At 37.2% G+C, this 12,196-nt stretch overlaps 1 protein-coding gene across 15 annotated transcripts in view; it reads left to right on the plus strand.

The window, feature by feature from the left end:
- MBD5 (methyl-CpG binding domain protein 5) overlaps positions 1–12,196 on the plus strand; it is a 372,589-nt gene that overhangs the window by 335,081 nt on the left and 25,312 nt on the right. For 14 of the 15 annotated variants that reach the window (XM_074335952.1, XM_074335923.1, XM_074335956.1 and 11 more), the window contains 3 exons: positions 3,869–4,894; positions 6,467–6,675; positions 9,729–10,937. In XM_074335952.1, coding sequence (XP_074192053.1) covers positions 3,869–4,894; positions 6,467–6,675; positions 9,729–10,937 — 2,444 coding nt within the window. The remainder of the gene's footprint in view (positions 1–3,868; positions 4,895–6,466; positions 6,676–9,728; positions 10,938–12,196) is intronic. The other variant, XM_074335979.1, reaches the window with a different exon arrangement.

Genomic DNA, 12,196 nt, shown 5'->3' on the forward strand with positions numbered 1-12,196 from the left:
AACACCTGGGAGCCTTCTAAAGTAACTTGTCATCTTCCAGCCATCGCCTTTCCAACATCCCTTGTGCTGGCATTGGATCAGTACACTGGAGAGTCCATTTTTACTTTGCCCACAGATGAATAGTATTCCCTCCCTTTCTCCACATACACACATGTCAAACACTCAGCATCAAATGCAAATGCTCTGATTTCTAGAAATTGAGTGTAATTTTCCATCTTAGTAGATTCATTCAACCAAGAAACATTTTTTCAATGCCAACCACGTGTTAGAGACTGTGTTAGGTCTTGGAAATAAGAAGTGGTCTTTGCCTTTAATGGATTAGAAAGATAATTTCAAATTTCTTCACTGCTGGTCTAAGGCAGCACGTTTAACCATGGCAGGGAAGGCCAGGGTGTATGGCAAAGCAGCATACAATACTTTCAGTCCTATTTATTTGTTTTGAGGATACATAGGACTCTACTATCCTCCATGTACTTTATTACCTTGTCTTTTATAAAATAATAAAAAATTTACTTTGCTTTTACGTAGGAGCCCTTTCTACATCTCCTTTTCCACTCTCAAATCTCAGATCACATGTTAACCATTTGCTTAGTTTTCCCTGACATCTTGTTTACAACTGTCCCCCGTTATATACCTATTATAGCTCTTACCATATCACATTATAGTTACACTAGTTATATGAAAAGAGCTTTAAAAGTTCCTGGTTCATAATAAGTACTCAATAAATGTATATTTGAAAGAAGAAAAAGAGAGACAAGGAAATTCATGGGTGTTCATCACTTTACCTAAACTCTGAGTGCCTGCAGGAAAGGGCTGGATATTATGTGGCTATTTTGTTTTTGGTGAGTTTTTCTTTTTTTTTTTTTTTTTTTTTTTTTCATTTATATTTTTGTTTTGGTATAACCATTTCTATCCTTTTGTTCAGCAGAATATACCTGTTTGTTGTGCGGATTTGTTGAAAATTAGGGAAAATAAAAAATAGACTTTGATCCATATATTACCTTTAAGAAGTTTGTGGTATTCACCACCTTCTTGTTTGTAATGCAAAAATACACCCAGAGTGGCTGTATTTTCCTAATTATTCTTCAGAATATTTAGATGGAAAACATTTAGAATAATATCCCCAAATGGCTACTTTCTTTAATCCTAAGTATGGATGCTTCTCTTATAAAACAAAGATTAAAAACTAATAATAATAACCTCTAAGGAAATCCTACAAAGCCTTGCAAAATACACATTAGAGTATTTTGAAAATGTGCTCTGACTGTTGCGAGAGGAAGGGTAATCAGTACATTTAAATATGTCATTATTATTTAGCAGCTAGGGAAAAGGCCACACATAGTGATTACTAGTAAATAAGAGTTTCTGTTATCTTATATAAAAAGATGGTTTCCAAATGCAAATAAAGCACAGTACCTATTTACAGAAATAGTAGTAAGATTTAAGAGGCAATGAAATGTTTAAGGTGTCGATTGTTTTATTACAGATCTGAATTAATATTTAAAGAATTGTATATCATATGCCTACTTCAGCATTTGGTACGTTCTTACCCCACTCTTTGTGAACATAGTCATTATTTCCTCATAATATTTTATAAATATTTATACATTTTCAAACCAAGGGTGTTTTTAATCTCGTTCTCTAAATGAAATACTGAGAGCTTTGGAAAAAAAAAAAAAAAAGACTTGAAAGCTGGGAAAAATGGCGAAGTCGTGCTATAGAGATGATATGCTGATTTATACTTACTCCTACTGTCACATCACCACTACTAACTACAACTACTGATGTCAGTAATAATGATGACAATGACAACTTTTATTTGCATAGACTCTTACACATTACAAGCCTTTCACTTACCTATTTTTGATTCTCATAAAAGTCATGCCAGTGATGGAATTTTTCCTTAGGAGAAATTCAAAGGTAAGAAAATATATACAGGAAGATGTTCATCCCTGTGTTATATATAATAATGAAAAATCAATATATAAATGCCAAACTTTATCAGAATGGTTCAAAAATATGGTCTATCCATGTGCTACGTGGTTAAATATATTAATACAAAGTCTATATATCAAAAGAAAAAGTCTTGTGTTATTCTGTTAAGAATAAACAAAAAGAATATAAATTTATATTTGTACTACAGTTACAACTGTGGAAACTTCTGTGTAGTTCAAGGCCTCAATGGTAACATGGTCTAATATAAAATGTTTTGTGATGACGTAGCATAGCTGTAAAGATTTTGAATTATTTCAGATTTTTAGTTACACGTATTGTTCATTGTACCATACACATGTTTAATATTTTAATACAAAATTAAATGCATATGCTTGTAAAAATAAATATTTGCCAAATGCATGTATTACATAAAACAATACATCTCTTTAGGTGGAAACCTTTTATGAAAAAATGATTGCAGGATCCGTTTCAACAGAATGTGATTCTTACCCTCCCCACCCCACTCTTTCTGCATCTGGATCAACAGGATGATTTCAAAGGACACCACTGCCCACACTGTCCGCACGATGAGTTTTCAACTGGTCTGGGATACGGCCCAGGCATTGTTTTGTGCTTTTCTGTTCTATTCCTTCCTTCCTTCCTTCCTTCCTTCCTTCCTTCCTTCCTTCCTTCCTTCCTTCCTTCCTTCCTTCCTTTCTTTCTTTCTTTCTTTCTTTCTTTCTTTCTTTCTTTTAAATTCTCCAGGTAATTCCATTGTGCAGCTTGGATTGAGAACAACCAAACCAATTATAATGAACAACTGAAATGTTGTATTTTTAAATATTAAATTCCCTGAATTTTCATCTCTTGACTAAGAGTTTCAAGATTACGAATGCTATTTGGGTGAATGCTGGTCTGATTTAAGGAATCATGCATACAAAGTACCTTTATGCTATCGGAGTGGTCAAGACTAAAAAATAATGATAAAGTGTTGGTGAGAATGAGCACCACCATACACTGTATATAGATGTGTGACTTGAATGTATATGATCAGCTTTGCTGGAGGGCAGTTTGACAACATGTATACACAGTGTTCAAAATATGGAAACCATTTTGTCCCTGGAATTCACTTTTAACAATTTATCCTTAGAAAGTAATTGAGCATATTGACAAAGATGGGTTAATGTTTTCATAATGTTGCTTACAATATAAAAGATTGTAAATAATCAAATTATCAACAACTGTGGATTGATTAAATTATGGTATATCCATACATGATACTAGTAAAATGATTCTGTAGTTAACATAAGTTAACATGGAAAGATACTCACAATATATTGATAAATGAAAAAAGTTATAAAATATCATGATTCCATTTTGTTAAAATATGTAATGTGTATATATGTCTGCATTTGTATATATGTACAGATGGGGAAAATCCAGACAACTATATTAAAATATTAATAATTATAAGTACTTTTTATTTTCTGTATTATACTCATGCATATTATACTTGTTTCCTTTTCTCAGTGAAAGCAAGTACTAGTATTGCAAATAAAGACCAAAAACTTATTTAAAAGGAAAAAAACATAGTTTGAAAAATGAAGCCTTGTTACTGTTATCTAAAATGAATTACAGCACAGGTTCCCCCATCTTCACTTTGTCCAGCTGTGAAAAACAAGCTATTTGATAATTAGAATCAGCTATTTCTTAACTTCTCCAACATATTTATTTTCAAAGTAGGTGATGAAGTATTAAGTTAAACTTGTTTAATTAACAGATGTCCTGTCAATTCTAATTATAATTAATCTGATTCTAATCAGCCAAGGTGACATGTAATTGTCAAATTAATTGACATGTATCAATGTATTTTTATGGGGTTATCTTTCTTACCATCCATAATTAATAAGTGGTGTTTTTCTTTTCATTTCAGGCAGTTCAGGACCATCATCCTCCATTGCCATAGCTGGCACCAACCACCCTGCCATCACAAAGACAACATCTGTTCTTCAAGATGGCGTCATAGTCACCACCGCAGCTGGAAACCCACTGCAGAGTCAGCTGCCCATTGGGAGTGATTTTCCTTTTGTTGGCCAGGAGCACCCACTTCATTTTCCATCCAACAGCACTTCAAACAACCATCTTCCACACCCCTTGAACCCCAGCCTCCTCAGTTCTCTACCTATCTCTTTGCCAGTGAATCAACAGCATCTCCTAAACCAGAATCTATTAAATATCCTCCAGCCTTCAGCAGGAGAAGGCAAGTCTGAGATCAACCTCCACCCTTTAGGTTTTCTCAACCCGAATGTAAACGCTGCTTTAGCTTTTCTCTCCGGTGACGTGGATGGGCAGGTATTGCAGCCTGTTCACTTTCAGCTCTTAGCAGCCCTGCTTCAGAACCAAACCCAAGCAGCTGCCATGCTTCCCCTGCCATCTTTCAATCTGACCATCTCAGATCTTTTGCAACAGCAAAATACCCCTTTACCCTCATTAACACAGATGACAGCCCCACCAGACCATTTGCCAAGCAATCAGTCAGAGAACAGCCGAGCTGAGACCCTTTTAACCAGCCCCCTGGGGAACCCTTTACCAAGCTTTGCAGGCAGTGACACTACTTTTAACCCCCTGTTCCTCCCAGCTGTCACTGGGGCCTCAGGATTAATGGCCTTGAATCCCCAGCTGTTGGGAGGTGTCCTGAACTCGGCATCGGCCAACACCGCTAATCATCCAGAGGTTTCCATAGCAACTTCCTCCCAGGCAACCACTACCACAACCACTACATCATCAGCAGTGGCAGCACTGACTGTCTCAACACTTGGTGGGACAGCAGTGGTGTCAATGGCAGAAACATTGCTGAATATATCTAATAATGCTGGGAATACACCTGGTCCAGCTAAACTCAACAGTAACTCTGTGGTGCCACAGCTACTTAACCCTCTACTGGGGACAGGTCTGCTTGGTAAGTTAAATTTTTTCACAAATTTTTACAAAAGAAACGTTTTTCTAATTCTATTTTCTCCTTTTTAAAAACTCCATTTTGTCACACTATTTTTAAAAATGTTTTTGTTATGTCACAGCTTGCTTAAGGAACTAAATATAATTAACACCCACACACAACCATAGTTATACAAACATGAAAATGACTTTTTTCTTTTCCCCTATTCTAGCAATACTAAATATAATTTTAATCTGCTTTCTCTTCTAATTCTGATGCCACCTAACCCTAACCTACCCATCATTCTCTTAAGCCAAGTAGAGTCTTATTTTTCAAATAATAAAGCACAGGTACATCTTAAAAATAACTTTTATTTGAATTTTAGTTGGTGTGGCATCACAGGGTTAGTATGAGCAGCTGCACTGTGGATGGAAATAGTGTGAGGAAGTGTTTTTCCAGGTGATCCCTAAATAAACAGAACTAATCGCTTATCCAGCAAAATAAAAAACAAGGCATAAAAACAATCAAAGTTAAAGTTTACCCAAGTTCAGGAAAACAGACAGCCCCAATAGTTGCTGCTAGATTTCCTCAGACAGTATTATTCTTTAAAACTTTGTGGCCTAAACACAAAATCCATCATGTAGATTATCCTCTCACAAAAAAAGTTAGAAAATAATGTCAACTATATGCAATTGATTGATGGAGGTAACTGTCATACAGAATACAGAGACGGTGTCCGTAAAGTTTGGACACATTGGCAAATAGACATGATATTGTCAAGGGCATGTTCAATGTATATAAAAAATGTATATATGTTTCCAGATTTTATGAACACCTGTATAATAGCTTAATAATTAGTTCTATTAGACATTGAAATCAGTGTAGTTAAATAATCTAAAAAAGCGTCATAGATTTACATATTCCAAGTTACAGGACAACTTATACGACATCATCCTCAAAATAACTTTAATGCAATTTCAAAACAAGTTTACTTTGAATTTTGAATATAAATTGAGTTATTAACTAATCCTGTCTGATTATGTAATATTTATTTTAAATGATTCTGACCATGATTTCTTTTGTATTCTAATTTTAGGTTACCAACCTTTTACTTAAAAACAAAAACCTATTTCCCAACCAAACCCAGTTTTATTTGGTCGTAATTATTGATGATTGTGGCTTAAAAACTAAGTTTTGTAAACAGGACCTGATCATTTGAATCATCTGGTCAAATACTTATGACTGCTAAAACATTTCAGGACTAATTTCTAACTTTAATTGTAGGTACTCTAATAAAAATAGTTTCAAGGAATTTCTTTTAACACTAAAGCTCCATGTATAAGGACTGGCTAATGGATAGAGCAAAGATTAGTCTCTCCATGATATAAAGGCAAAAAACTAATTATGAAAGATAAAATTAAATAATAAAACTACTCTCTCATTACCACTTACTAAGAATTTGAGGAGAAAAAGAGAAAAGAATTACCACGTAAGTGTAGTTTTTAGTTTTTGTTTCAGGAATCCTCAGGTAGAAAGATAGGCATAGGCTCTCCAAAGAATCACACTAACTCACATTTTATGTTTTCCAAACTATAGGTGACATGTCCTCAATAAACAATACTTTGAATAACCACCAACTGACTCATCTACAGTCGCTGTTAAACAACAATCAGATGTTTCCTCCAAATCAGCAGCAGCCGCAGCTTCTTCAAGGGTTCCAGAATCTCCAGGCCTTTCAAGGACAGCCCACAATTCCTTGCCCAGCTAACAATAACCCCATGGCTTGTCTGTTTCAGAACTTTCAGGTACTCTCCGTCCTTGGGTTACTTTAGTAGAAAACAGTATCTAGGTTTGTTTAAACACTTAATTTTGGGGGTAGAAACAAAGGAGGGAAGTTAGGTGTCCTTCCACTTCTACTTACTGTTAGTTCTCAATACTGAATATTGCTAAACAGTCCAGTCTTTTGCGTGAAGTTTATTTTGTTTTGCCTGAAGCATCTCAGTGGTCCTTTTGGAGCTATAAGTAAAAACTGATCATGGTACCCTCTTAAACCCTTTTGTGGGTTTAGTCCATTGCTATCATGATTAAAATCCACATGCTAACATGCTTACCCTGCCTGCCTCACTCTCCGGCCGCGCTCTCACTACTGTCTCCCTGGCTTCAGCCACATGGTCTTCCTTTAGTTCTACAAACTGAATAAATTCCCGATATACGAGCATTAGGGAGCTAGGTGGAAAGAGTAACACTAAATAAACATAAGAAAATGAATACAGAAGTTTTTTATAGTCTTGGGGTAGAGAAGGCTCTTTCAGAAAGACACAAAACCAAGAAGTCAAAAAAAAAAAGTTGAATACATAAACTTTAACATCTGTATGATTGAGGATATTCTAAACAAAGTTAAAGACAAATGACCAACTGGCAGAATATACTTGCATGATAATAGCAAATAATTGATATCCATAATATAAAAACAGCTCCTACAAATCAGAAAGAAAAGAGAATTGATTTGAGAAATTAGCAATAGATGTGAACAGTCAATTCACAGAAAATGAAAGATAAATGATTAATAAACATATGAAAGAATAATCAGTTATATAAATTACAACACTAATACATCCATCAGATTAATGATACTTTGCTGACAGTGGTGTGGGGAAATGGATTGTTTCAGATATATTATTGGTCTGATTGTATGCTGCTGTAGTCCTGTTGGAGGGTAATTTGATAGTTTATCTGGATTCTTTGACCGAGAAATTTAACTTCTATATATCAATTTTAGAGAAAGCAAATATGAACAGAAGGATACGATTCAGAATGTTCATTACAACATGATTTGTGGTGTCAAAAATTAGAAACCACTTAAGCATCCATCAGCAGGGAAATAGTTAAATATGTTATGGTATAGCCATCTATCTAGTAGTTTAAAAGATTAGCTAGACTTACGTAATCTGATATGGAAAGATCCACAAGATTGCAAGACTACTATAGTGTTGCAGAACAAAACTAAAATATAATACCATTTAAGTGAAAGATAGAAAGAAAGGAGAAAGAAAGGAATGAAGGAAAGAAGGGCAACTAGATATACACCTACACACTTTAATGTATTAAAAATAAGTGTCTGCAAGGATACACTCCAGGACTGATTACTTCTGAGAAAGGAAATGGGATTGGAATGTGATGGGAAAGTACAGGGTTAGGTGGGGAGTAATGATGAAGAAGGTTTTTATCTTTTTTGACAATGAGAAAATATTCGTATACACCTTACGTAATAAAATAGTTTGGAAGGGAAGAGGAAGTGCTCCACCACGTCACTGAGAAAACAAGTAGATAAAGCCTGCAGATAAGCCATTAGATTTGGCAATGACAGCGTCACCAGCCACTTGGTGGGATACAGCTTTGGTGAAGTCGTAGGAGCATGAGCCAGACTGCAATGGATGGAAGGATGAAAAAGGTTAGGAATTAAGGCGTATGGATTAGACTTCCAAAAACTTAACTATGAAGAGCATAAGAAAACTAAGGTAGTGCCTCGAAGTAGGTGTAGGTTAAATGCAAACCTTTAAAATAGGGAAGCCATGCACCTAATTGTATGCTACAGGAAAGAGACCAAAAAAGTGGAAGAGATTGAATGTAAAGAAGAGAAGGGATACAGATGAGGCAAAATCCCAGAGGAGGGGCTTGGGATCTAAAGCATAAATGCAGGACGTACTCTCAGAAAGCCGAGGGGTCCCTCTTACAATGGGAAGCAGGACACAATTTGGGACCGTTACAGAGAAGTGTGTGCTGTCAGGAGACAGGGAGTAACAGAGTATAAGAATTATGAGCATTCTTAACCTATGAACTCCATTTTCTGTACTAAGGTCATCTACTAAGAATAGTGCGGGAGATGGGATAGCAGCCGGCTTGAGGAAGTGGATAAAGACATAGACAAGAGGAGAATGGCAAGAGAGTGGTTGATGTGTGATGGATCCCAGGTTCAGGTTTAGTCCGGGAGGGTATGAAGACAGGATGGGAGTGATGGATCACTGGGGAGAAATCCGAAGTACCAAGCGCTGGAGCAGCAGTACTTAGATGGGGTTGGTGAAATTAGAGCATCCGCAGGGATTTTTTCAAACTACACTCATCCTTCCTGCCCTGAGCATTGATATGCTTCCCTGGTGGGCATTCCCTCCCTTCACCTTTTCCCAACTGAGAATCACTTCTCTAGAGTGCCGTTGTCACTATTGACAGCATGGGAGTGTCCCCCAGCCTGTGACCTGGGAAGGTTGAAGAGTAGGTTGTTAGGACCCTATCTGAAGACTTTAAAAATGTAGTGATATATCAGAAATAGCTTTATTGTTTAAAAAAAAAAAAAGAAAGAATATGTGTTTGTTTTGTTTTATCTTATATTTCACTTAATTCAGTAGAAGTATAAATAAATTAGAAATCAGTTTTAAAATCCGGATCACTTTGTAATTTGAGCAATGCTGGTGATTGACTTTTTCTCCTTTTAAATCTCAAGTTACAAAATCTGGAATGCCACTACATATGTGGAGTCATCACCAGAAAACATTTTGTGTCCAACTACTTCACCTTTCATTTTTCTAAAGAATGTTTAGTAATGATGATTTTTAAAGAAAAAAAATTTGTTGAATGATTTCAGCCAAAGAAACAGTACCCAAATATAATCAAGACATAAGCTTTTCTATACCGAATGACTTTTTATTTCGTGTTTGAGTCTTGTTCTTTCTTCACAGTTCCTTCCTGGTTATAGTTGTTTGTCTTTTGGTACATCTTAAAATTATGGTCTTTCTCTTTGAGGTCTTTAAACATGTTGTTTTTCTTTCCCTCTCTCCCACTGCTTCCTGTCTATTTCTTTAAGGTGAGAATGCAGGAAGATGCCGCTCTCCTAAACAAAAGAATAAGCACTCAGCCAGGGCTCACAGCACTTCCTGAGAATCCGAACAATGCACTTCCACCTTTCCAAGATCCGCCTTGTGAGTTGCAAGCAAGGATTGACCCATCTCTTGGTCAGCAGGTGAAGGATGGCCTCGTTGTGGGTGCCCAAGGCGATGCTTCCGTAGATGCCATTTACAAAGCAGTTGTGGATGCAGCCAGCAAAGGAATGCAGGTTGTCATCACCACTGCCGTCAACAGTACGACTCAGATCAGCCCCATTCCAGCTCTGAGTGCCATGAGTGCCTTCACTGCTTCAATTGGTGACCCATTAAGTCTCCCCAGTGCTGTCAGTGCAGTCATTCATGGACGAAACATGGGCAACGTCGATCATGACGGCAGGCTGAGGAACGCAAGAGGGGCTCGGCTGCCCCGGAATCTGGACCACGGGAAAAACTCAAGTGAAGGAGATGGGTTTGAATATTTCAAGTCGGCAAGTTGCCACACATCTAAAAAACAGTGGGATGGGGAGCAGAGCCCTGGAGGGGAGCGAAACAGGTGGAAGTGTGAGGAATTTTTAGATCATCCAGGCCACCTCCACAGTAGCCCTTGTCACGAAAGGCCCAACAATGTCTCCACACTGCCATTTCTGCCTGCGGAGCAGCACCCAATACTGTTACCACCAAGAAACTGTCAAGGAGATAAAATTCTGGAGGAAAATTTCAGGTATAATAACTACAAAAGAACTATGATGAGTTTTAAGGAGAGACTAGAGAACACTGTGGAAAGATGTGCACACATTAATGGGAACAGACCTCGACAGAGTCGCGGCTTTGGAGAGCTGCTAAGCACCACAAAGCAAGACCTGGTCCTGGAGGAGCAGTCTCCAAGCTCCTCAAATAGTTTTGAAAGTTCTCTGGTCAAAGACTACATCCATTACAATGGAGACTTTAATGCCAAAAGCATTAATGGGTGTGTGCCTAGCCCTTCAGACGCTAAAAGCATTAGTAGTGAAGATGACCTAAGGAATCCAGACTCCCCCTCCTCAAATGAGTTGATACATTATAGGCCAAGGACGTTCAACGTTGGCGACTTGGTCTGGGGCCAAATCAAAGGACTGACTTCCTGGCCTGGAAAATTAGTAAGAGATGACGACGTTCACAATTCATGTCAACAAAGCCCAGAGGAAGGGAAGGTATACCAATCTTTATCCATTGTCAAATACTAACCTTTGTTCAGATAGCAATTATCATTTTTTGTTATTGTTACTTTGGATTTGAAATTAGGATTCTTCATGACTCATTGAGGTCTCATAAAATTCTGGGGCATAAAATGAAGAGGGAACGGTTATAGTCACCAAAATGTCCTATCGTCAAGGGGTGAGTTGTGAAACATTTGTAGAATCCACTAGGGCTCAGGGTGGCTCTAACCCAGGAACCAGATTTCCAGAATGTTGTTAACTCTGCCTTCTTTTCCCGAATTTACTGAATCTTTCATGCCATACATGGAGGATGAAGGCAAGCGGCAGTGGCTGGGGGGGAAAATCTGGTGGCCATTGGAGTTGAGGAGAATAGCAGAGGTGGGGTCCTTCCAGGTGACAGGAAGTGCCAGGGGACAGACTCGCCTCCATATGCTTACATGTGACCCTTAGAGCTGGGGAGAGGGTAAAATCGGGGTGGAGTTGCAGCCGTTTCTGGAAGCAGCAGGTAAAGTCTGAAATCAGAATGGTGCCTCCTTTCAGGAACAGTTCTGGGCCTTTATAACATATGGAAATGTTTAACCCCATAGTCTGGTTCTACTTAACACAATCTGATCATATAAATTAAATAAAAACTTCACCATGAAACTACTATTCAATTTGGAAGAAATTAGTAGAGGTCTTCTGGGCTTTCCCCCGCCTCACAATTGATAGAATTGATTCACTAGGCAAGAAATATGCAGAAGGTTTAAAGTAGATCAAAATATATATATCTGACCAGAAAGAGATAATAATGCATATTCCCCACATATAGTGAAGAAACATATAATTTTTCATCTCCTTAGGAAATAAAACTTACTCTTACAAGTACATATGTTATTCTCTTAAAGAGTATATTGTGTAAAGCTATTTCAGCTCTGCTCAGACCTCCACTGGCACTTAGTTTTAATGGCAGGAAACCAAAAGCATTTTTGCCAGCACAATAAAAGGATTGTCTTTCTCCAAATGACCAGGAGGTCCTTAAACCCGTTGCTTATAATGCCTAATATATACTTGTCAGGATACACTCTGGGCATAATGTTTCTATGTTTGATAAGAAAATGAATTCCATACTCCTATTCACAAAACATTTTATTCTCTAATCTCTCTGAGACCAGACAAACATTCTTTAGGTTGATAAACCTAAATATTTTTGACAGCTTATTCAAAAAATAATTAGAAACAGCAAAATTGGGCTTTTATGATATAAATGGAAC

Source organism: Rhinolophus sinicus, linkage group LG01, assembly GCF_036562045.2.
Source record: "Rhinolophus sinicus isolate RSC01 linkage group LG01, ASM3656204v1, whole genome shotgun sequence".
Lineage (NCBI taxonomy): Eukaryota > Metazoa > Chordata > Mammalia > Chiroptera > Rhinolophidae > Rhinolophus > Rhinolophus sinicus.